General features: G+C 43.3%; 1 protein-coding gene across 6 annotated transcripts in view; it reads right to left on the bottom strand.

Moving 5' to 3' along the window:
- Nucleotides 1-1,941: 1,941 nt before the first annotated feature.
- Nucleotides 1,942-27,077, bottom strand: part of zc3h18 (zinc finger CCCH-type containing 18) — a 248,614-nt gene continuing 223,478 nt past the window's right edge. For 5 of the 6 annotated variants that reach the window (XM_060837894.1, XM_060837895.1, XM_060837893.1 and 2 more), the window contains 3 exons: nucleotides 19,981-20,077; nucleotides 18,784-18,889; nucleotides 1,942-8,673 (listed from right to left, as the gene is read on the bottom strand). In XM_060837894.1, the coding sequence (XP_060693877.1) occupies nucleotides 8,448-8,673; nucleotides 18,784-18,889; nucleotides 19,981-20,077 (429 nt within the window). In that variant the 3' untranslated portion in view covers nucleotides 1,942-8,447. Of the gene's footprint in view, nucleotides 8,674-18,783; nucleotides 18,890-19,980; nucleotides 20,078-27,077 lie in introns of those variants that run through there. The other variant, XM_060837898.1, reaches the window with a different exon arrangement.

The following is a 27,077-nucleotide window of genomic DNA, read 5'->3' as shown; positions in this document are numbered from 1 at the left end:
GAGTTTGTTTCAATGCCATCCAAAATGTTTCACTGTGCTGCAGGAACCTTCAACAGGATAGTGTAGACAGAGCTTTGTCTTTCTCTCTAATTTAAAAATGGATTGCATTTGGGATTGCTGCACTTTTTAAAAGCAAGTTACCTGATACTGATTGTAAGTCATATTTACGCTGTTGAAAATTGCTTGGCAACACAGGTTGTGTACAAGATCCAGCTGGCAACATGTTGCTGATAGGGAGAATGTAAAGGAAGTTTTATTTTTATCTAACCCTGTGCTGACCCTGTCTGGGAGTGTTTCATGAGGACAGTGTAGAGAAAACTTTACTCAGTATCTAACCCTGTTCTGTCCCTGTCCTGGGAATGTTTCATGGGATTAGTGTAGAGTGAGTTTTATTCAGGTGTACCTGACCCTGGGAGTGTTGATGCAAACACCTGAATTAGAATTTTAATCCTGAATTATCTCCCAATGTGGATTCTAAAATTGATGAGGGATGAAAAGAGATAGTTATTATGCAAAGAGAATTAAATATTCAGATAAAGCTAAAGATTTATTTGAAAAAAAGCAGTTAACTTCAAATAAGGCAGATTGTTTCTACAGTGTTAACTGCAGCTGTTTTCAATATCAAGGGGAGATGCTGCTTGTTGGAATAGGCAAATATTTGAGCATTTAGGAGGTTAAACAGCCCTTGAATAAGATCACGAGTAACATTATATCCTCTCACTCTACTTTCTCACAAAAAGAGGAAAATATTTGTTCAGCATCCACTCAGAATCTTTTTTTAAACTTCAATTGATACAGGATCAGTTTATTAAACCTTTCCTTAGATATTCCCCTACCTCCCTGATCTCAGGTCTCAGTGGAGGGAGGGGAATTATGCAAATGAAGGGGAATGTGTGAACAATGATTAGTTTTAACAGCACAGAAGGATTTTCTGCCACATCACACTTTCCTTTTTGATCATTTACTCCTAGAGAGATTACATTTGTACTGATATTTCCTATATTTTCGGCAGCAGCATCAGAATGTGAAATTATATGCATCTAGTCATGAGTTTTGAAAAATTAACCTTCATAAAACATAAAACCTCATTTATTTTTCCTTATTGGATAATACAATATTCCATTGGCTAACTGAGTTGCAAATAATGCTCTCTACTTCCTCAGGAATTAACATTAACATCATAGTTCAATCTTAGTCTTTCAACTTCTCAAGCAAAGTGGGATTGAGAGATACAGAGAAGTGAGTAGGTGGGATGGAAACAAGACAGATCACCGGGATTGAGAAAGGCTTGCACAACTATTTTCCATCTAATTCGATGTGTACCAATAAGCATGTGGCTGTATTGCTAATTAAAAACAAAGCCTCCATGCTGTTTCTTCCATCCTTCAGCTACAAATTTCCCAAATTGTCACAGACCACCCTACTGTTCTGAGCAAGTTGTTGCTATTCTCACGAGTCTCATGAAACCACTGACAGTTGTATAGGAAGTGCAATAACAATGGGCTCTCATCCATTTATTACTGGTTTGTTGCATAACCTGTCCCTTGTTCAAACATTGGCTGTTTGCCAGAATCAGCAATACAATCTGAGTCAATTCTTTTTGAAATAGCATCATACTTACAGCATGTAATGGGAGTTTCCCTGCTTCAGAAACACAGGGTTACACACGAATGAAAATAGTCCATTCACATCAAGTCACAAGGTGGAGTTTCATAGATTCATAGAGACATACAGCATGGAAACAGACCCTTCGGTCCAATCCGTCCATGCCGACCAGATATCCCAACCGTATCTAGTCCCACCTGCCAGCACCCGGCCCAAATCCCTTCAAATCCCTCCTATTCACATACCCATCCAGATGCCTTTTAAATGTTGCAATTGTACCAGCCTCGACCACTTCCTCTGGCAGCTCATTCCGGATTGAATAAAAATACACCCGGGTTAGACAAGAGATACAGAGTTTATTTTATGGGATTGGGGTTTGGAACATCCATTACAGGGAGCAGAAAATACAAAAAGGTTAGATTTTATACAATCACTACAATTAATACAAAACTCTTCATAGAAAGAAACAATGAGCATCAATGCAACTAGCAGAGAAATATTAATCATGGCTGCCTTCCATGTGGTTCTGTACAAACTAGTTTAATTGGCAGAATCTCCAAGCAAAACAGCATTTTTATTTGGAATTCCACCGACTCCCAGTAAAATCAGTCTGTGCACTGCTCATTCCCCTGGGATTCAACCCAAACAGAACATTTACCTCACACAGACATATCGGGAGGAGCTCAGAAAATGTTCAGCAGGCTTTGGGTAAAGCTCTGACAGTGGGTTTTGGATGCAGGAAAGACTATCCTGAGTAACTAGGAAACACCTTTTGAAATTAACACTTTCTGCTTCACCTTGGATACCTTTGGAAACTTCACAAAATGGTTACCCTTTTAGAGTCTGCCATTGTGATCTCTGTCACAGTGTGATCTATAATGAAATTGCTGGAATTCTCTGGCCCTGCAATAAAAGACAAAGTAATGCAAGGATTTCTGCACAGTACACTCAGATTTTCAAACAGCTGAGGAGATTGGGTGCACACAAAACTCGAGCACCAGTCCCTACAGACCACTCTTCTTCATTCCCACCATCAAGTAGAATTAAGAAAGGGCAGCTGGTGGATTTGGAAGGTCTGAGGAGGGTGTAAATAATAAATAGACTTTTAAAAAGTCAAAACCAAGAAAATGGCAACTAGGTTGAGAGAAAAAAAAACTTTTATCAAAACTGTATTTCCAGCATTTTCTGTTTTTATTTCGGATTTCCCACTATTCACAGTATTTAAGCTTTTGTCAAGCATATTGGGAGTTTTGTTTTACCTTTTACTACAATAACTGAAATACTCAGGGTTTTAAACTCCAAGACATTCATTGTGCTGTAGTATTTGCAATTCTTCACTGACACAAGAAGAAAAAGCTGGACTTTGTTCTCAGCTACAATGCTCTGTCCAGCTCAGCTTCCCCATGGCCTGAGGCTATGTTTCAGCAAGTTACCTCCAGTTAGCCAATTTCAGAGTAACATTCAGCCTGTTAGCTCCCACCACAACAAATCGCACCAGCAGCAATCCACAGATAAATCGCCATTCACACATATTTAGAAAAACACCAATTGCTTTAAATAGTCCACCAGCTCTGGTAGAGATAAAACTGAGGTTAAAACCTGGAATGGAGCTACGTTACCTATAAGAATTGCTGTATTTCCAGCAGTCAATCTGATCTCTGCCACATCTGGTACTGCTTTCTCTGATTCTGATTAAAATGGATATTGCAGGTTGCCCAAGAGTGCCAAAAGTCCACAAGGACTGATGAACATCAGAGATCGTGTGTTAAAGCAGAACTACAGGCACCAAAGAAATTTGCAGGTTGTCCACAGGGACAATACCAAATATTGCAGGTTGCAAGTATGGACACGACGATATTCACAGACACCTGAATACACAGCGACTGTACACACAGATTTTAACTCAGTGAATGCTTCACAGTATTTAACTGCATCAGACTGAGGAATTTACTGGGCCTTTCTCTTCAAATAGTCACCACAATGTACATACTTAGTTTCATCGTGAAATCACAATTTAAGAAGTTCTTTAAAAGCCAGTTTAGTAAAGACGCATATTCACTTGCTGATCTCTGGAAGATGAGAATTGGTCAAACATTTATGGAGGAGAAGGGGGTCAGAGACACAGAAGGGAAAGAGAAACAGTGGCAGCAGCTGGGGTGGGGAGGAGGAGGTAGGTGTTGAAGGAATACAGATAGATAGAGACAATGGAGTTGGAGGGTAATGTACAGGATCCCCACCCGAGAACTATCCAGTAACCATTCTATTGTAAGCCCACACGTGGAGATTGGGTGAGGAAGGCAATTAGTCTTGGATGTGACGGAACAATCAGATAGAGGCCAGCTCCTTATGGATCCACTGGTGGAAGGAGGGAATAGTAGAACCTACTAATAGGGCTGGGAGCCATGGGATTTCAGCAATCTTGTATCATGTGATGACTCATGTTAGTTAACAATACGTTAGGGAACAATTATTTACAAATACCTTGGTGCTGGATACTGTACTTGGAGCTGTAAGAACTGCACAGTTACTGGACTTGAGTTTGCCTCATGACTCAGTTGCTTAAGGAGTAAGATACTGCCCACAAACAGCAATAAAGAAAATATATCAGTAAATTAAAGATGGTGCCCAGAGTATAAAGGAGTATAAATGAAGCAGCATCCAGAAACTTATATTAACATTCATTTCTGATAAATCAATTTTCTTTCTCACCTTGAGCTAGTGTTTCTCATTAACCTAGTTACTTTAGTTGATTTGACTCACTACGGAACATAATCTAAGGGAGCCTCACTCAAATAAGATACAACTTGAGCACGTAGGGTTTGGAGCTTGTGCTGGATCCCAATATCTGTATAAACCATGTTATTAATCGCACATTAGACAACCATCAACGCAACCCCAAATACGGCCACAGTACAATCTCCCACACTGGTCACTTTCAAAACGTAGATAACAAATGTACTATTCAGTTCTATCAAATCTTTGTGTTGAATTACAGGCAAAGAATTTCCAAACTTTTCTTCAGCCAGAGTGGTGGGCCTCTGGAATTCATTGCCATGGAGTGCAGTGGATGCCGGGACGTTAAATGTCTTTAAGGCAGAGATTGATAAATTCTTAATCTCGCAAGGAATTAAGAGATACGGGGAGAATGTGGGTAAGTGGCGTTGAAATGCCCATCAGCCATGATTAAATGACGGAGTGGACTCGATGGGCAATAGATAGAGATAATGGGGGAGAGTTAGAGGGTAGGGTACAGGATCCCCACCCTAGCAACCATTCTACTGGAAGTCCTTACTTCCACTCCTATTTCTTATGGATCTTAACTGATCCTGTGCCTTCCTTTGCAAGATATATTTAATCAAAAGCACAGTCCTGATTTTCTGATAATCATTATAAGAAAGGCCAGACTTATAAATATACTAATAAAAGAACGACTGGGGGCAGGGGTGGGGGAGAGAGTGCAAAAGCTAGGGGAAGAGTCCACACACATTAGAATATGACACTCAATCTGCAGTACAATACTGCCTCTATTCAGCTCCGTTAATCAGGGATGAAACACAGATAACCAGTGAAGACCAGAGATACATTCCATATGGCTCGATGGTGCAAAATGCATTGGCAGCTGCTCTCTATGGATCAAGGCGCAGTTTAATGCTGGTATGTTCTGTATATTTAATTTCAGCCTCTGATCCACTGAGCTCAAGAAGCCTTGGTCAACAGTAAATGTTGAATGAGGATTTGTCACTAGATTTAAATACTCTCCGAGCACCACTGTCCTGGCTAACACTCAATGAACATCCTGGCAAAGGAATTCAAGGTCACCTGATGTGCCTGGAATTCCAGCAGTAGAAAATGCCTGGAGGAACAGAGGTGCAAATAATCGTAAACCATTGTAGACAACCAGCAAACCCATTGTAGCAGTTTGCTGCAGCTAATACTGGAACAGTGCATTTGCTCTCCCACTGATGTCTCTCAGGTTTAGCGCTGCAGGGCACAGACTGATTCAGTCTGCAGCTTCCATCTCTCTGTGACCACCACCATCATCCCTTCAGATCTAATTGGTTGACTGACAAGAATTTTTATAAAAACTCACCAGGCAAAAGGCAACATTCCAGTTTAGAAACAAAACATTGCATCAAACATTGCCCGGTTGCTATGGAACCTGTCAGCAGGTGATGCAACACTGGGCAATCTTGTCAACAGCCCCACCTTTATCCATTTGACCATATCCTGCACAGCTGCCAGGCAGGGGTTTTGGAAAGTGTATTCAAATATTCTCCTGATTGGAGTTAATGATAGCATGATCAGCAAGAGAAACTCCTGCACCAATGAAATCCCAGAGTACATACACTGCATTTAATGTATCCTAAACTGTTACTCAGAGCCCCTAAGAGAGTCACTGATCCGAGCTTCAACATAAAAGACTTAAAGACCCACTACATATAAATAAGAACAAAATGCAGAAATATATTGTACATTTGCACAATTTAACAGGACAAGGATTGCCGCTAGTGTCTCAGACTTTAACTGCACCACTTCAGTTCTTCAACTGGGATTCCAATTCTGTGATTTCCACTCAGGGTCACCCTGAGCGAAGGAGGTTAGATTGGGCACTGCTCCAAGCTGCTCAATGAAGCTTGGCCCGGAGAGATTAAGTTGTTACATTACTAGGATCTGTTTCTATCAGGCTGGTTTGTGAAATCCAGTGGGAAGGTGCCTTAGCTCATTGGCACCTGGTTCCAAATGGAATGCTGACAATTTTGATTTTATGTGGATAAGAAAATACAAAGCAGTTTCTCTGGCTGCAGAAGGATTTACCTGAAAGTTCAAGAACTGAGCTGAAAGACAATGCTTGCATTGTATGATTAAAGATGTGTTAGGCAGCTTGATTATCTGCCATGTTCCCAACTGATTTGATTTAAAAAGTCCTTAAAACTTGGTTTCAAATTATTTTGGTTTGCTCTTCTGGTGACCAAAAGCAATATGCCTCTAAAGTTACCAAGGACCAGCAAGTGCAGTCTACTCCAAGAATTCTACGAATGTACATTATTTTCTGCAGCATTACTCTCAAGACTTCGGAATATTGCGAGAAATTTACATTTTCCCAGATGGGATAACAAAAATGGATGATGTGTAGTTTTTAAACCAAGAAAAAAGCCTGAGTTTGCAGTATGTTTATTCAATCTGTTAATTATAATTATAGGTTAAGGCTTGCCTGAAGCCATTTATCATCATCAGAAATAAACGCTGACGGGAAGTGAGGTTTGTAAATACGCAGATGAGAAAATCTTAAATGCGTGTATAATATCCCTCAGGTTAGGGATCAGACAACTTTACAAAAAGCTTCAGTTTCAGCTATAAGGTGGACGAGAGATGACACTTCCTGCACATGAACAGTGTGAAGAGTTTTACTGCATCCCAAGCCAGTCACAGGGAAGAGGCAGGGAATGTGGGGGCAGGCAAGAGACAGTTTGTAAAAAAAATTCCAAAAGTGAAATGATGGATGACAAGAGGGTGCAGATTTAAAGTAATTTACAAAATAAGAAAAAATGTGATGTGAGGAAAAGCTTTATCAAAGATGAGGGTCCAAATTGTGTTGCTTTAGATTGTGCAGGAGGCAGGTTCATTCCAGATTTTCATTAAGGAATTGATGGCTCTCTGAAAGGGAAGAGTGTGCCGAATTATGAGGCGAAGGCAGTACGTAAGCTGCTCACACAAATGGCAGTACGTAAATGGCCTCTTCATATGCTGTAACAATGCTGCAATTCAGTCTCAGAATGTTCATGTGAACCATGCCTGAGGGTTGTAACTTAGACAGATACAAGCTGAGGGTCAGAAAAGTTTGATGCTGAAGATTGAGGCAACTTTTCATCCCACATCTCCTAAATGTGACACGTGAAACCCAAGAACAGTGAGGGAGCTGACTGACCTGTGGAAAGGGTCTCTCCAAGTGCAAATATTGACGCAGACTCACTTCCATTAACTTAAGGCTAGGTTACTAATTAAAACGGTTCTGAATCTTTACAACTAGTAAATCCTTTATTAAAGTCATGTAAAAAAAAGTCAATCCTGAACATTTATCTGCCCATTCAATGCAATTACTGAACTTCCAGCTTCTGCAGATGTTATCAGCATATATATAAAAACCAGTTTTCCTGCAATAACTCAGCTGTGTTAACAGAATGATCTTTTCAGAGTTTTCAGTCTTCAACCTACACATCCAACACAACCATAAGGTGTGCACACAAGATTAAAAATCTGAAAAGTGTAAAATAAAAGAAAGAATATTTATTTGGGAAGCCAGAAGAACAAGTTTACCCAAAAAATGGAGGGAGAACAAGAAAGCAGCGTTTTGACAGCACATTCACCTGTTCTCTGGTAACACATTATGTATTTTTGGGAATTCCTTCAGACAACACACACACACGCGCGCGCGCGCGCGCGCACACACACACACACACTCACACACACACACACACTAAGAACTTCTAAAGCTGTGTAAAAGGTGTGGCTTTCTTGAGGGTCAGATTTCACATGTCCATGTCCAGTCATTGACTGTAGGTTTCAACCGATTACCACTGCAGCATCAGTTTGTGTTAATTACGTAATAGAGTTCACAGTCTGCAGCGGTCTCTCCATTTCTTTTTTAAAAAATGACGACAGATCTGGAGTTTAATTGCAGCCATCACCCGCTGGGTTGTCAGGAGGTTCAGAGGATGGCAGTGAGGTACCCAAGGAGTCCCTCAACATGGCTACTTCCTGAAAAAATCTCAGATTTAATCATTGAAAATACTGACAGCTGTCTCTAATCAACAGACTGCGGTCCCATGTTGATTGGTTCACAGCTACTGGACCTTGCCAGGAATCTTTGCTCGTTTGCGGGCAATGGCATCCTCTACAGCTTTCAGTTGTTTGAGTAGCTCCTCCCTGCGTGATAATGTGCTGGATTTGCTCGACTTTGCAGAGGATGTAGCAGTGGTTGAAGCTGTTGTGTCATGTGACTTGCTGGAACTTGAAGACACACTTGTCACTTTGCTTGAGACCTTTGATTGGGGGGACGGTGGCCGCTTTCTATAAGGAGAGGGAAAAGAAATGGTTTATATTCACACAGCCAGACTTCTCCAGCACCAACCTCAAATCCTTTCCCCTCTGTTGTCCCTCCAACAATAAGCACATGGACGATCAGGACTTTGTCACAAGGTTTAACACCATTGGCTGTGAGCTTCCTCTTTTCCTTTCCTCTGTCCCCCTGGGCCCGGGCTCTCTAATGCTTCCTCTGCCCCAGCTCAAACTCTCATCTTTCTCTAAACTCTGTCCCATCTCCCCTCATGCCCCTTTCAAGCTCACCCTGTCCATGAGAATCATTCTACGAATTGAACTTTTTCCCACTAAACTACAGGCTGCAGAACCATCAGACCTGACCTCCATATGTCTGCTGAGAATGTTATTGGTTCCTTCTCCCTTCACATGCTGTCTCTCTCTCCTTTAAACGTCACTGCGGATGAGTTGGACCCAAAGAGTCTGTTTCCATGTTGTAGAATTCTATATATTTAAAATCTGCCATTCTCAAGAAAATCAACCCGACTTCACTGTCCTTGCAAATTCCATCCCATCTCTAAACTCACTTTTCTTTCCAAACTTCTTGAATGTGTTATTACTTCCTAAATTTACACCCAATTTTCTGCAGCTTTATGTCTGAATTTCTCCAGTCAGGTTTCTGTCCCTGGCAAAAGCCAAAAACGGCCTATCATGTATCTCTGATAAAGATGAATCATTCATCCTCATCCTTCACAACTTGTCAGAAGTCTCAAACAATAACCTCACAACACTTCTCTCACCTGATTGCATTCTTAAGCCAGAAAATGACTTGCAACAGCTTCTCTTCCTAGTCTTGCATTATCACCTAACCTACATGCTTCCCCTTAGCAACATCATCTAATAAAACAATTTTTAGTTTTCATAGGTATAGTGACGACACCCAGCCGTACACAGCTAGAGCTCAGAATCACCTCCTTTGACTCCCTGTTCTTGAAAAAATGATCAGACGGCTAAATTAATATTCAGTCGTGAATGAGCTCAAGGTCCCTCCAAATGCAAAAACTAAATACGTTATTTTTGGAACCACTACACGTCCGTTCCTTAATTCAAAGGGGATGTGGGCTTCACTGGCTGGCCTGAATTTATTGCCCATCACCAGTTGTCCTTGAGAGCATAGAACATTACAGCACAGTACAGGCTCTTCAGCTCTCGATGTTGTGCTGACCTGTGAAACCAATCTGGAGCCAATCTAACCTAAACAATTCCATTTTTGTCCATATGTTTATCCAGTGACCATTTAAATGCCCTTAACGTCGGTGAGTCTACTACTGTTGCAGGCAGTGCATTCCACGCCCCTACTACTCGCTGAGTAAAGAAACTACCTCTGACATCTGTCCTATACCTATCACCCCTCAATTTAAAGCTATGTCCCCTCATGCTAGCCATCACCATTCGAGGAAAAGGTGATGGTGGTGAGTTGTCTTCTTGAACCGCTGCAGTTCTTCTGTTGCAGATAGACTCATGGTGCTATTAGGAAGGGAATTCCAACATGTCCACCCAGAGACTCTGAGAAAACAGTGATATATTTCTAAGGCAGAATGGTGAATCGTCTGCCTTAGAAATATGTGGGTAGTGGCAATACCATGCAAATGCTGCCCTTGACCTTCTAGCTGGCAATGGTCATGGGTTTGGAAGGTGCTGTAGAAGACGACTTGGTGAATTTCTGCAGTGCATCTTGGAGATAGTACACACTGCTGCTCCCAAACATCTGTGGTGGAGGGGTTGAACACTTGTGGCTGTAGTACCAATCGTGTTCTGGATCGTGACAAGCTTCTTGAGTGTTGTTGGAGATGTACTCATCCAGACAAGTAGCGAGCATTCCATCATTTTCCTGATTTGTGCTTTGTAGATGATGGACTGGCTTTAGGAGGTCATGAACTGAGTTATTTGATGCAGAATTTCTAGCCTTTGATAGCCACTGTATTTATATGGTTGGTGCAGTTCAATTTCTGATCAATAGTAAAACTGCAGAATGTTGTTAGTGAGGGATTAAGTGATGGTAATGCGGGATGAGGGATTAAGTGACTGAATGTTATGGGTGATAGTTAGATACTCGAGGAGAGTATTGGAGATGTCTTTGCCTGGATACTGTCTAGGATTTGTTGTTTTTGGATATGGGCTGCTTTAGTATCTGAGGAATCTCAATGGTACGGAATATCTTGCAATCAGGAGTGAACATTCCCAGTTTCTGACATTACGATAAAGGGAAGGTAATCGATGAAGCAGCTGAGGGTAGTTGAGCTTACAATGCGACCCTGTGGAACTTCTGCCGAGATGTCCTGGAACGGAGATCACTGACTAAAATAATCACAAGCAGCTTCCTATGTGCCAGATATGCCTCTATTCAACAGAAGAGAAACCCTCAATTCCCAATGATTGTAGTTTTGCTTGGGGTCCTTGACATCATTCTCTATTAAATGCAGCTTTGATGTGAAGGGCTATGACTCTAACCTCCCCTCTGGAATTCAGCTCCTTTGTCCATGTTTGAACTGAGGCTGTAGATGAGGTCAGGAGCTGAGTAGCCCTGGTGGAACCCACTTGGGCATCACAGAGCACGTTATTGCTGAACAAGTGCAGCAATTGACTGGGTTGAAAGTGACATACTTGCATAGGCAATTTTCCACAATATCAGGAGACTATTTAAGGAGCAGTTGTTGCGAGTGATGTACAAATTTGTTCCTCTGAGACAGGTAAGAAGGGGTAAGATTTAGGAACCTTGGATGATGAGAACAGAGGAGGTTCTCGTCAAAAGGAAGAAAGCAGCTTACGTAAGATGGAGGAAGCAAGGATCTAGCGCAGCTTTAGAGGATTACAGGCTTGCTAGAAAGGAGCTCAGACATAGACTGAGGAGAGCCAGGTGGGGCATGAAAAAGGCTTGGCAAGAAGGATTAAGGAGAACCCAAAGGCGTTTCACTCATATGTGATGAATAAGAGAATGATCAGGGAGAAAGTAGGGCCAATTAGGGATAGCGGAGGGAACTTGTGTGTGGATTTTGAGTAGATGGGGAAACCCTAAATGAGTATTTTTGCTTCGGTTTTCACCAAGGAAAGGAAACTTGTTGTAAATGAAAACTTAGAGGAGCTGGGATACAGTCTTGACTGGATCAAGATTGATGAAGATGATGTGCTAGAAATTCTGGAAAACATAAAGATTGATAAGTCCCCAGGGCCAGATCAGATTTATCCTAGGCTGCTCCAGGAAGTGAGAAAGGAGGTTGCTTAGCCGCTGGCGAGGATATTTGCCTCCTCACTCTCCATGAGAGTCGTATCGGAGGATTGGAATGAGGCGAGTGTTGTTCCACTTTTCAAGAAGGGTAATAGGGAAATCCCGGGCAATTACAGACCAGTCAGTCTCACGTCTGTGGTCAGCAAAGTTGTGGAAAGAATTCTGAGGGATAGGATTTATGACTATTTGGTAAAGCATAGTGTGATTAAAGGCAGTCAGCATGGCTTTGTGAGGGGCAGGTCATGCCTCACAAATCTTATGGAGTTGTTTGAGGAGGTGACAAGATAGGTCAACGATGGGTGAGCAGCGGATGTGGGGTATATGGATTTCAGCAAGGCACTTGATAGGGTTCCCCATGGAAGGCTCATTCATAAAGTCAGGAGGTATGGGATACAGAGAGATTTGGCTGTCTGGATTCAGAATTGGTTGGCTGACAGAAGGCAGAGAGTGGATGTAGATGGAAAGTATTCTGCCTGGAGGTCAGTGTTGAGTGGAGTCCTGCAGGGCTCTGTTCTTGGGTCTCTGCTGTTTGTAGTTTTTATAACTGACTTGGATGAGGAGTGGAAATGTGTTGCTGGTTAAAGCACAGCAGGTTAGGCAGCATCCAAGGAACAGGAAATTCGACGTTTCGGGCCAGAGCCCTTCATCAGGAATGAGGAGAGTGTGCCAGGCAGGCTAAGATAAAAGGTAGGGAGGAGGGACTTAGGGGAGGGGCGATGAAGATGTGATAGGTGGAAGGAGGTCAAGGTGAGGGTGATAGGCCAGGGTGGGGTGGGGGCGGAGAGGTCAGGAAGAAGATTGCAGGTTAGGAGGGTGGTGCTGAGTTCGAGGGAATCGACTGAGACAAGGTGGGGGGAGGGGAAATGAGGAAACTGGAGAAATCTGAGTTCATCCCTTGTGGTTGGAGTGTTCCCAGGCGGAAGATGAGGCGCTCTTCCTCCAACCGTCATGTTGTTATGTTCTGGCGATGGAGGAGTCCAAGGACCTGCATGTCCTCAGTGGAGTGGGAGGGAGAGTTAAAGTGTTGAGCCACGGGGTGGTTGGGTTGGTTGGTCCGGGCATCCCAGAGGTGCGCCCTGAAGCGTTCCGCAAGTAGGCGGCTCGTCTCCCCAATATAGAGGAGGCCACATCGGGTGCAGCGGATGCAATAGATGATGTGTGTGGAGGTGCAGGTGAATTTGTGGCGGATATGGAAGGATCCCTTGGGGCCTTGGAGAGACGTAAGGAGGTGGTGTGGGCGCACGTTTTGCATTTCCTGCGGTTGCAGGGGAAGGTGCCGGGAGTGGAGGTTGGGTTGGTGGGGGGTGTGGACCTGACGAGGGAGTCGCGAAGCGAGTGGTCTTTGCGGAACGCTGATAGGGGAGGGGAGGGAAATATATCCCTGGTGGTGGGTCCGTTTGGAGGTGGCGGAAATGACAGCGGATGATACGCTGTATACGGATGTTGGTGGGGTGGTAGGTGAGAACCAGTGGGGTTCTGTCTTGGTGGCAGTTGGAGGGGCGGGGCTCAAGGGAGGAGGAGCGGGAAGTGGAGGAGATGTGGTGGAGGGCATCGTCGATCACGTCTGGGGCGAATCTGCGGTCCTTGAAGCAGGCCATCTGGGCTGTATGGTATTGGAACTGGTCCTCCTGGGAGCAGATGCGGCGGAGACGAAGGAATTGGGAATATGGGATGGCGTTTTTGCAGGGGGCAGGGTGGGAGGAGATGTAGTCCAGATAGCTGTGGGAGTCAGTCGGTTTATAGTAGATGTCTGTGTTGAGTCGGTCGCCCGAGATAGAAATGGAAAGGTCTAGGAAGGGGAGGGAGGAGTCTGAGACAGTCCAGGTGAATTTGAGGTCGGGATGGAAAGTGTTGGTAAAGTTGATGAACTGTTCAACCTCCTCGTGGGAGCACGAGGCAGCGCCGATACAGTCATCGATGTAGCGGAGGAAAAGGTGGGAGATGGTGCCAGTGTAGTTGCAGAAGATGGACTGTTCCACATATCCTACGAAGAGACAGGCATAGCTGGGGCCCATGCGGGTGCCCATGGCAACTCCTTTAGTTTGGAGGAAGTGGGAGGATTGGAAAGAGAAGATATTCAGGGTGAGGACCAGTTCAGTCAGTCGAAGGAGGGTGTCAGTGGAAGGGTACTGGTTGGTGCGGCGGGAAAGGAAGAAGCGGAGGGCTTTGAGTCCTTCCTCCACTCCAAAGACCACTCTCTTCGCGACTCCCTCGTCAGGTCCACACCCCCCACCCACCCAACCTCCACTCCCGGCACCTTCCCCTGCAACCGCAGGAAATGCAAAACTTGCGCCCACACCTCCTCCCTTACGTCTCTCCAAGGCCCCAAGGGATCCTTCCATATCCGCCACAAATTCACCTGCACCTCTACACACATCATGTATTGCATCCGCTGCACCCGATGTGGCCTCCTCTATATTGGGGAGACAGGCCGCCTACTTGCGGAACGCTTCAGGGAACACCTCTGGGACGCCCGGACCAACCAACCCAACCACCCCGTGGCTCAACACTTTAATTCTCCCTCCCACTCCACCGAGGACATACAGGTCCTTGGACTCCTCCATCGCCAGAACATAACAACATGGCGGTTGGAGGAAGAGTGCCTCATCTTCCGCCTGGGAACCCTCCAACCACAAGGGATGAACTCAGATTTCTCCAGTTTCCTCATTTCCCCTCCCCCCACCTCGTCTCAGTCGATTCCCTCGAACTCAGCACCGCCCTCCTAACCTGCAATCTTCTTCCTGACCTCTCCGCCCCCACCCCACCCCGGCCTATCACCCTCACCTTGACCTCCTTCCACCTATCACATCTCCATCGCCCCTCCCCCAAGTCCCTCCTCCCTACCTTTTAGCTTAGCCTGCCTGGCACACTCTCCTCAATCCTGATGAAGGGCTCTGGCCCGAAACGTCGAATTTCCTGTTCCTTAGATGCTGCCTGACCTGCTGTGCTTTAACCAGCAACACAATTTCAGCTCTGATCTCCAGCATCTGTAGACCTCACTTTTTACTTGGATGAGGAGTGGGTTAGTAAATTTGCAGATGACACAAAAGTTGGAGGTGTCGTTGATAGTATAGAGGGCTACTGCAGGCTGCAGCGCGACATAGACAGGATGCAGAGCTGGGCTGAGAAGTGGCAGATGGAGTTCAACCTGGATAAATGTGAAGTGATGTATTTTGGAAGGTTGAACTCGAATGCTGAATATAGGATTAAAGACAGGATTCTTGGCAGTGTGGAGGAACAGAGGGATCTGGGTGTGCAAGTATATAGATCCCTCAAAGTTGCCACCCAAGTAGATAGGATTGTTAAGAAAGCATATGGTGTTTTGGCTTTCATTAACAGGTGGATCGAGTTTAAGAGCCGCGAGGTTTTGCTGCAACTCTACAAGTCCCTGGTGAGACCACACTTGGAATATTGTATCTAGTTCTGGTTGCCCTACTATACAAAAGATACAGAGGCTTTAGAGAGGGTGCAAAGAAGGTTTAGCAGGATGCTGCCTGGACTGGAGGGCTTGCCTTCTGAAGAAAGATTGAATAAGCTCAGACTTTTCTCTCTGGAGAGAAGGATGAAGAGAGGTGACCTGATTGAGGTGTACAAAATAATGAGATGAGTTGGAGAAGCCGGTGTTGGACTGCGGTATACAAAAGCTAAAAATCACACAACACCATGTTACAGTCCAAAAGGTTTAATTGGAAGCACACTAGCTTTCGGAGCGTCGCTCCTTCATCAGGTGGTAATTAGGATTGAGCCCTCCACAACCACCTGATGAAGGAGCGGCGCTCCGAAAGCTAGTGCTTCCAATTAGACCTGTTGGACTATAACCTGGTGCTGTGTGATTTTTAAAATAATGAGAGAAATAGATAGAGTCAATAGCCAGAGACTTTTCCCCAGGGCAGGACTGACTGGTATGAGAAGTCATAGTTTGAAGAGATTAGGAGGAAGGTATAAAGGAGATGTCAGAGGTAGGTTCTATATGCAGAGAGTTGTGAATACATGGAATGTGTTGTCAGCGGTGGTGGTGGAAGCGAAGTCATTGGGGACATTTAAGCAACTGCTGGACATGCACATGGACAGCAGTGAGTTGAGGGGTGTGTAAGTTAAGTTGCTATATGTTACATTAGGATTAAGTCTCGACACAACATTGTGGGCCTAAGGGCCTGTTCTGTGCTGTACGTTTCTATGTTCTATGCCGGTATTGTAGTTTTTTTCTTACATTCACACATAGGATGTGGATGCTGCTTTGAGAAGGGGATGGTGAGCTACTTTCTTGCAGGCCAGCTGCTATAGGTAGAGCAATACTGCTATCAGGGAGGGAGTTACTGGATTTTGAAAATTGATATCACTTCCAGTTATGCTGTTTGGTATGCAAACGGTCATATATTCACCAGGTTGGCACCACAATGTAAATATGTCTGGTGTTATAAGTGATTCCAGTTTTCAGCCAGTTTAATTCACTCCACCTAATAAAAAGAAACAGCTGAAGGCTGTTGCTTTTGGGATATATTCCTGCATTTTTCACTGAACTAGGTTTGACTCCCTGGGTTTAAGATTAGAGTGGTGCTGGAAAAGCACAGCAGGTTAGGCAGCATTTGAGGAGCAGGAAAATCGACATTTCGGGCAAAAACCCTTCATCAGGAATTGACTCCCTGGCTTGATGGTAATCACACAAATGACTTATCCTGTATCCTTAACTGTGACCTCTGGTTCTGGACTCCTGGTCAACAGGAAAGCCCCTTCTCTGCATTTACCCTGTCTAGTCCTGTATGAAACCTAGAAATATAACTTGCAATATTCTATGATATAGAATATAACAATGTGAGGTTGTTGTTTATCTGCGAGACAACTCTCCTAATTTTGACACCAGCACCCAAATATTAGCAGGGTACTTCGCAGAGTCAACAGGGCTGAATTTTTAGTTGTTGTTTTCAGTGTCTTGGTCAATGTCAAGGGCTTTGTCTGGTTTGAAACTTTTGAATAAACTGTTACAACTGAATGGATTGGTCTTTTCAGAGGGTAGTTCAGAGTCACTACATCACTGTAAACCTGGAGTCAGATGTAGGCCTGACCAAGTAAGGATGGCATTTATTTCCCTGAAGGACATAAGTGAACCAGATGGGTTTTTACGACAGTCAATAATGGCTTTATGGTCATCATTGGATTTATATTTCCAGATTTGTGAATACAAATTCCAGCATCTGCTTTGAACATTACCTGGGTCTGTGGGTTACTACTGAAAATGTGTTGCTGGTTAAAGCACAGCAGGTTAGGCAGCATCCAAGGAACAGGAAATTCGACGTTTTGGGCCAGAGCCCAAACATCGAATTTCCTGTTCCTTGGATGCTGCCTAACCTGCTGTGCTTTAACCAGCAACACATTTTCAGCTCTGATCTCCAGCATCTGCAGACCTCACTTTTTACTCTGTGGGTTACTAGTCGAGCAAAACACCACTATGTCATTGCCACCCTCTAGATACCTAGTTTATTTCTCTCGGCAAAAGTGAGGACTGCAGATGCTGGAGATCAGAGTCTAGATTAGAGTGGTGCTGGAAAAGCACAGCAGGTCAGGCAGCATCCGAGGAGCAGGAAAATTGACATTTCGGGTAAAAGCCCTTTATCAGGAATGAGGCAGGGAGCCTCTAGGGTAGACAGATAAATGGGAGGGGTGTTGGGCTGGGGAGAAGGTAGCTGAGAGTGCTTTTCCAGCACCACTCTAATCTACTTTATTTCTCTGCCTGCCAACTATCCAAGGTTGTTCACAACATGGTGTCAGGCTTGACATTGAAATCAGCTCCTGGCCACATATCTCTACCATCACTAAGATTGCCTATTCCTCCACTGTAACATGGCCTGACTCAGACCCTGCATCATTTCAGCTTCTGCTATAACCCTCATCCTTGTTATCACTCTTGACTAGCAATGAGTTTCTGTCTTAATTGTTATTCTCTCCTACGTAAACTGAATATTATCTAAACCTCTGTTGTCTGTCTCCTTACTCATGTCAATTCCGATTCATTCTTCATCTCTGTATTCACTTACTAGATTGGTTACTTGTAAAGTAACACAATGATTTTAGAACGTTGTGTGTCAAAGACAAGCACTCTTGAGATTTACTGAGGAACTACACCCAAATGTTGCACTGACTGTGATAAACTCCATCTTGCAAAATGGACACGAAATCACATTTTCTTCGAATATTAGCAAGATTGGCTACATTTTGAGTGTCACAAAATAATAGCTGGTAGGAAACAACTGGCTCCCAATCCCTATGGAGTCAAAGCAGGGAGGAGGTTATAAAAAGGCAAAGACCTTTTCTTGAGGATGTGCACTGGGGAGAGGGAGCAGAAAAAAGAAAACGGGAAATGATAGTGGTACCAAACTGCCCTAGCCTCCTCACTCACTGCAAGGTTCACTCTGCAGCAGCACTGGCAGAGGCTGGAGACTACAGCACCTGATTCACAAAATAAGGGCGAAAATGATGGAGAAATAAATCTATAGTTCGGACTCATCACACACATTAAAACTTTGTTAAGGCAGGAATAATTCAGATCATTAATGCAATAAAGTGCTGTCATATGGTGCAATACAGTAACTGAGCACATTATCACATACAGCATACTTACAGACTATTACTGTGTCATTTCTAAACTGATTCATTACTTTCAAGAGAGTTCAAACATGTCAAACCAATTAACGTGGGCTAGAAATGAACCCCTTCACTGGCAAGTGATTTCTCACATTGTTCACCTGACCTAATCAGAAGCACTTCCATCTGCTTCACCTGCATCCAGAGATTATGGAAAATACTTTGTGAAGTCATCCTCAAGTTAACTCACTGACGATGTCACTTGTGCATCTACTCACCGCTCTGCTTGGGCAGGAGATGACCTGACCGTTGCTGGAGCTCGGCTACTCTGACGATCAGCTTTTGGGGAAGGTGGCCTTCCAAATGCCTTCCGATCACGATGCCCTGAAAACAAGACAATCTGGAACTTGAGACTAGGTCAGAGCAAGACCACACATTTATGCACAGAGCACCATTCCACTGTAGCTATACAGAGCAACATTCGACAGAAACACAAAAAAAACACATAGCAACCAAGAAAAACAGACAGCAACATTGCACACTGGCTCCAAAACACAAACAGCAATATCACAGTAAAATATAGAACTATTGTTTGAGAAATCATCAGATGTGGCTAAACCAATGCCTTTAAGATCTTTATTTGAAGATGCTGGTATTGGACTGAGATGTACAAAGTTAAAAATCACATAACACCAGTATATAGCCCAACAGGTTTATTTGGAAGCACTTGCTTCAGAGCATTGCTCCTTCATGCAACCACCTGATGAAGGAGTAGTACTTCCACATAAACCCGTTGGACTATAAGCTGGTGTTGTGAGATTTTTAACTTCAAAATCTTTGCAATGGTAGCTCTCCTAAGCAGTGTAGCACATAAGAAATAGGATCTAAAATCCAATCTTCCTGTCAACCATCCACAAGATCCTAAGGAACAGGCCTTAATCCAGTTTCTACCGCCTTCCATTATAAACCTGCAATTTATAGATGAATAGCCTACCCCCTGTCTTAAGTTACACAGATTTTGATCTGCAAGTCCATGGTTAATGAGGGCAGAAAAGTACCACACTTCGATCAGCTACAATCTTACTGAATGGTAAAGCAGGCTGGAGGGGCTGAGTGACCTGCACCTGGACTTTTAAACATTTTTATGGAACTCCATATTTTACAGTTTTGAACATTTAAGTGATGTAATATTTGTAATTTTATGCTTGCCATTTTATTGTCTACAATACTGCCATTATGCCATTAGTCAACTGCAACTGTGGCTCTCCATCCCAACGTTTAAGGTTAAGGTCTCAACAAAGATCATATAGGACACTAGCTACAAGCAGAATGGACCAAACGATCAACCTTTGTTCTTCAGATTGTCTACTGCTTTTCATTTTGTTCCCATTGCATGTACCTGTCTCTGTACTTCAACTCTCTGCTGAAAAATGTTACAGGAAAATCTAGCCTGTGGTTCATGTGAAATTACCAACCTCTTTCTGGAGAAACTGTGACCCGTTTGGATGGTGGAGAGGATGGTCTTTCCTTATCAGAAGGTTCATACCGTTTTCTGGTGCCTTTATCAGCAGGCTGAAATAGAAAGACAGTCAGTGTCAAAATCTCAACAGTACATTTATTGATCAAGATCAAGAGTCTCCTCAATCAACTATGTTTGCTAATCAGTATTTCATCACAGAAACTGGTGATAGTAATAATTCCACAGGGGAGAGTAGCCAGGGCTAGATCCATGGCACCATGGGCAATTCCACTGGACGGGGAAGAGGATCTTAACAGCAATAGTTATAGAGGATTCAGTGGTCAAGGGATCAGTGGGACATTTCAATGGCAGTTAAACGTGACTTTAGGTTATGTATTGCCTCCCCAATGTCAGAGTAAAGAATGTGCAGTGACTGCAAGACATCCATCTGGTGTAGGGAGATCAGCCAGAAAGTCTTCGACCACACTGGCACTGCAACATAGGCTGGAAGTGGGATGAGGTCTTGAAGACAGTTTTCAAGGAATTAGGAAGGAAATTTAAAAAGAAACCTCAAGAGCGATAATGTCAGGATTACTCATAATGCCAGTATTGGTGAGCATAAAAACCAGAGGCTAGATTAGAGTGGTGCTGGAAAAGCACAGCAGGTCAGGCAGCATCCGAGGAGCAGGAGGACTGATCAGTTGGATAAGAGACTGGAGAACTGATCGAGAAGGACAGCATCAGATGTCTGAGAACTTAATGACCAGTTCTGGGCAGGTGGGACTTGTAAATCTGGACATGACCGGGGCTGATATCTATGCTCATGCTGTTGGGTTGTTCTTAAACTATCCTGTCAGGCATTTATAACCCGTGGGGTAACTGAAATTGGAAGTAAAGTTGATTACAGGGCGTTGAGAAGATGCTAGGGAGACAAGAAGATGGGAGAAGCAAAGGATTGAGCATGTTTTGAAAGTGGAACAGTGTTAAATAGATAAAGTTAAAGAGCACTACACCTGAATGCACGTAACATTCACAACCATGGAGAAATTTCCAAGGTCCAAATAGAGGTACATGAGTATAATGCAATAGACATGACGGAAACATTGCTCCATGGTGACCAGGACTGAATACTCTATGTTTATGAAGGATAAGCAAAAAATACAAAGTAGATGTAGTTTTGCTGGTAAGAACGGATGGGACAAGTATATAAGGAAGGATCTCAGATCAGAAGAAGATTGTGCGAAATCTGTTTGGGTTGAACTAAAATGCTAAGCGACAGCAGATATTGGTTGGAGTTATGTATAAACTACAAAAGTGCTGGTGTGGGGCATATTAATCATGAGACAAGAAAAACTTGTAGCAGCATGGGCAACAGTTACCACAGGTGACTTCAATCTGCATATACACTGGGCAAACCAAATGAGCACTAAAGCTGCGGAGAGTGAATTTCTGGAGTTTGTTAGAGGTGGTTACCTAGAACAGTATACTGAGGAGCTGACTGGAGGACATGCTATTTTATATTTAGTATTATGTAATGAAGAAGGGTTAATTAACAACATTGTTGGAAAAGAATCTTTTGAGTTAGGTGATCAAAATATGATAAAATGGCTGACTCTTATTTTCTATGTTTCTATCTAAAAGCTTCCATGGTTATACAAAAAGGAAATGTTTGGCCAAAATGAATGTAGGTCCATTATAGGAATAAGATTTTTTACATTAGGAGTAGAGAAATGATGGAGAAGTGAAATGATTATTTTGTGGCAGTTTTCACTGAGGAAAAAATCTCCCAGAAGGGTGCTACATGTATGGAATGAGCTGCCAGAGGAAGTGGTGGAGGCTAGTACAATTGCAACTTTTAAAAGGCATCTGGATGGTTATGTGTGTAGAAAAGGTTAAGGAGGATATGGGCCAAGTGCTGGCAAATGTAGCTAGATTAGGTTAGGATATCTGGTTAGCATGGAGGAGTTGGACCGAGGGGTCTGTTTCCGTGCTGTAAAACTCTATGACTCTAAGTACAAATCCAAATGGATAGACAGAATGAGAAGTGGAAAGAAATTAGCAATAGTAAGATGATTGTATTGGAAAAATTAAAAAGAACTGCAAGATGATAAAACTCCAGGGTATAACATTCTACATCCTACTGTTGAAGGCTGTAGCTATAAAGATAGTTGATGCATTAATGATTATCTTCCAAAATTCTGGAATGATTTCTGTGGATTAGAATGTAATAAATGTCACTCCATACTATTGGAGAGAGAGAAAACTAAAAACTACAATCTTTTAGGTATACATCAGTAGGAGGGGAAAGGCTAGAATCCGTCATAAAAGATGGATAAATAGATACCTTGTTGATTGGGCAGAGTCAGACTAGATTTGTAAATGGCAAATTGTGTTTTACGACTGTGAGATGCATCGATTTGCAAAGCACAGAGACAGGTCCTTTGGCCCAACTGGTCCATGCCAACCAATAATGCCCATCCACGCTAACCGTGTTTCCCTGCACTTGGCTCATATCCTTCAAATCCTTTCCTATCCATGTATTTGTCCAAATGCCTTTTAAATGTTGTTAATGTACTTGCCTCAACTACTTCCGCTGCCAGCTCATTCCTTATGGTAACCACCCTCTGTATAAAGAAATTGCCTCCAGTTTCCCTTTTATTCTTTCCTCTCTAACCTTAAACTGATGACCTCTAATCCTCAATTCCCCAACTCTGGGATAAAGACTGAATGCATTCACTCTATCCATGTCTCTCAGGATATTATACACTTCCTTAAGATCCACCTCAGTCTCCTTTGGACCATAGAACAATACAGCGCAGAACAGGCCCTTCAGCCCTCGATGTTGCACCGACCTGTGAATGAGTCTTAGCCCATCACCCTACACTATCCCATCATTATCCATGTGCTTATCCAAGGACTGTTTAAATGCCCCTAATGTGGCTGAGTTAACTACATTGATACACTACCTCCATGCTCCCTCATACAAGCTGACGTCATCATCCTAGGAAAGACTCACACTGTCTACCTTATCTAATTCTCTGATCATCTTGTATGTCTCTATTAAATCCCCTCTTAGCCGCCTTCTCTCCAATGAGAATGATGCTCTAAAGAAAAAAAACTAGCTTCGCCAACCTCTCCCTCTAACTCAGACCTTTGAATCCTGGCATATTCTTGTAAATGTCTTCTGCACTCTTTCCAGTTTAATAACACCCTTCCTATAACAAGGTACCAAAACTGAACGCAATACTCCAAATGTGGCCTCACCAACATCCTGTACAGTGGAATATAACTTCTCAACTTCTATACTCAATGCCCTGACTGATGAGGGCCAGTATGCCAAAAAAGCCTTCTTCACTGCCCTACCTGTGACTCAGAGAACTGTGCACCTGAACTCCAAGGTCTCTCTGATCTACTACACTCCTTTAAGGGCTTACGATTCACCATGAAACTCCTACCTTGATTTGACTTTCCAAAATGCCCCTCACAATTGTCTATATTAAACTCCATTTGCCATTTCTCACCCCACTTCCCCAACTGGTCAAGGTCCTGCTGCAATTTCTGATAACCTTTCTCACTGTTCACGATACCATTCTATTTTAGTGTCATCTGCAAAGTTACTAATTTTGTCTTGTACATTCTCATCCAAATCATTGATATAGTTAACAAACAGCAATGGGCCCAGCACCGACCCCTGTAGCACTCCACTGGTCACAGGCCTCTCAGTCCAACAAATATCCCTCTGCTATTACCCTCTGCTTCCTATCATCAAGCCAATTGAGTATTCAACTTGCCTGCTCCTCCTGGATTCCATGCAATCTAACCTTCCAGAGCAGCTAACATGTGGAACTTTAGCAAATACCTCACAGAAATCCAATTAGACTATGTCTATTGCCCTGGGCTCATCAACCTTCCTGGTCACTTCATCAAAGAACACCAACAAAATTGTGAGGTATGATCTCCCACTCACAAAGCCATGCTGACTACTCTTATCAAGTCCCGTCTTTCCAAATGCATGTCCATCTTATCTCTCAGAATCTTTTCAAGTAACCTACCTATCACAGATGTTAGACTTACTGGTCTATAGTTCCCAGGTTTTTCCTTTGCAACCCTTTTTGAACAAGGGCACAATATTCACTACTCTCCAGTCTTCCAGAACCTCACCTGTGGCTAACGATGATGCAAAACTGTCAGCCAGAGCCCCTGCAATTTCTTCTCTGGCTTCTTGCAGTGTTCTTGGGTATATCTGGTCAGGACCAGGAGATGTATTCATCATCGTACATTCTAATACCTCCAAAATATCCTCTACTGTGATATGGACTATGCCCAAGATATCACCACTAACTCCCCAAGTCTTCAGGTCTTTCTCCGTGGTAAACACAGAAGAAAGATTCATTGAGGACCTCGCCTATCTCCTGCGATTATACACGTACATGTCCACTTTGGGCTTCGAGGGGTCTTATTCACTTTCTAGTATTCTTTTTTCTTTATACTTAAAGAAATCTCTTTGGATTCAGCCTAATATTTGCAGCCGAGGCTATCTTGTGCCCCCTTTTCGCCCTCCTGATTTCCTTCTTCAGTAAATTCTTTTATCTCCTATATACCTCCAGGGATCCCCTTGATTCTATCTGCCTGTACCTGAGCCATGCCTCCTTTTTTCTAGTCAAAGCCTCAATATTTTGTCATCGAGTTCCCTATTCCTGTCAACTTTGCCCCTGACCCTTCAAGGAACGTACAGATTTTGAACTCTAGCTATCTCACTTTTAAAGGCCCGAGGCCCCTTTGCCTGCAAACTATTCCAATCAACCACTGCAAGCCCCTGTCTAATTCCATCAAAATTTGTTGTGCCCCAATTTAGAATTCCAACCTGTGGACCAGTTTTGTCCATCTCCAAAGCTATTTTAAAATTAACAGATTCTGTTGGATTTTTCTTTTTGAAAATGTTATGAATAAAATTGATACAGCAAAGCTGAAGCACATATATTTAAGACTTTCAGAAGACTTTTGGTAAAGTGGCCCACAGGAGGCTGGTAAGAAAGATTAAAGGCATGGGATAGGAGGGAATGTACTGGCAATAGATTAATGACTGGCTAATAGACAAAAAACAGAGAGTGTAGGAATAAAGGAGTCATTCTCATATTGGCAGGCTGTATTTGATGGGGCACTGCAGGGATCAGATTAGATTACTTACAGTGTGGAAACAGGCCCTTCAGCCCAACAAGTCCACACCGATTTGCCGAAGCGTAACCCACCCAAACCCATTCTACTACCGTCACCCCTTCACCGAACTCTACGGGTGGCCAATTAGCATGGCCAATTCACTTAAGCTGCACATTTTTGGATTGTGGGAGGAAACTGGAGCACCCGGAGGAAATCCACGCAAACACGGGGAGAATGTGCAAACTCCACATAGAGAGTCGCCTGAGGAGGGAATTGAACCCGGATCTCTTGGCGCTGCAAGACAGCAGTGCTAACCACTGTACCGCCCATTACTTGGGCCCCAGTTTTTCATAATATTTATTAATAATTTGGAGGTGGACACCAAATGTAATATTTCTAAATGTGCAGACGATACAAGCTAAGTGGGAATGTGTTGTTCGGAAGGTGGAAAGTGGCTTCAGGAGGATTTGGACAAGCTTAATGGGTGGGCAAGAATATAGCACATAGAATATAATGTGAAAAAATGAGAGTTCATGCACTTTGGTCGGAGAAACAAATATGCAGAATATTTCCTTTATGGTAACAGACTGTAAATGTACTAAGATTAGATGCAAAAATAGTTGGAAAGCCAGGTTGAGAGAGCAAACCAAATGGTTTAGAGACATAATGATAGGTTAATGTGGGTAAAACATTGGCGGAGTGCAATGTGGGGAAAATAGAGTTTTTTTTATTTTGAAAGGAAGTGCAAAAGAACAGAATTTTATTCAAGTAAGAAAAACTTCAGAAAGCTGCAACAAAGACAGAGCATTCAGGTACAGCAGGTAATTAGAAAGGCTAATGGAATATTGGCCCTTATTTCAAGAGCATGGGAGTTTAACAGCACTTTTCATCTCTCCACCCGAGGCTCCCAGCCTCATTCCTGATGAAGGGTTTTGCCCAAAATGTTGATTTTCCTACTCCTTGGATGCAGCCTGACCTGCTGCGCTTTTCCAGCACCACTCTCGCGACTCTGATCTCCAGCATCTGCAGTCCTCACTTTCACCTATAAGAGCACTGAAACTGTACTAGGTGTTGAGGAGACCACATCTGGAGTACTGTGCGCAATTTTAAGCAGTCCCCTGATTTAAGGAAAGATATATTAGAGGCAGTTCAGAGAAGGTTCACTGGAATGATACCTGGTATGGAGAGACTTACACGTGAACAAAGGATAAACAATGGCATGGTGGCTCAATGGCTAGGGATCCAGGTTTGATTCCACCCTCAGGCCACCACCTGCATGGAGTTTGCACATTCTCCGTGTCTGCAGGATAGAGCCGTGGGTCTGGGTGGGATGCTCTTCAGAGGATTTATGTGGGCTCGATCGGTTGAATGGCCTGCTTTCACACTGCAGGGATTCTATGATGTAACAGATTGGGATTCTATTCACTGGAGTTTAGAAGAATGAGAGGTGATCTCATTGAACATACAGGATTCTTAAGAGGCTTGATACGGTAAATACTGAGAGGATGTTTCCCCTCTTGTGAGAGTCTAAGACTAGAGGATCTTGTTGCACAATAAAGGGGCACAGATTTAAGACAGATAAAGAAGTTCTTCCCTCAGAGGGTTGAGTGCCTTTAGAACTCCTCGCCATTGACAGCTGTACAGAAAGAGGTGCTGGATGAGCACAGCAGTTCAGGCAGCATTCCCGATGAAGCGCTTTTGCCCGAAACGTTGACTTCCCTGCTCCTCAGATGCTGCCTGAACTGCTGTGCTCTTCCAGCACCACTCTAATCCAGAATCTGGTTTCCAGCATCTACAGTCATTGTTTTTACCTTGCTGTACAGAAAGAGTCCTTGTGTATATTTAAGGCTTAGATAGATCGATTCTTAATCAGTCGGGCAATCAAGGGTTATGGGGCAAGGGCAGCAAACTGGACATGACAAATGCCGTATCTGCTATGACTCGATTGAATAGAGA

The sequence above is a fragment of the Hemiscyllium ocellatum genome, chromosome 17, assembly GCF_020745735.1.
Source record: "Hemiscyllium ocellatum isolate sHemOce1 chromosome 17, sHemOce1.pat.X.cur, whole genome shotgun sequence".
Classification (NCBI taxonomy): Eukaryota; Metazoa; Chordata; class Chondrichthyes; order Orectolobiformes; family Hemiscylliidae; genus Hemiscyllium; species Hemiscyllium ocellatum.
This window is presented reverse-complemented; position numbering and strand designations above follow the sequence as displayed.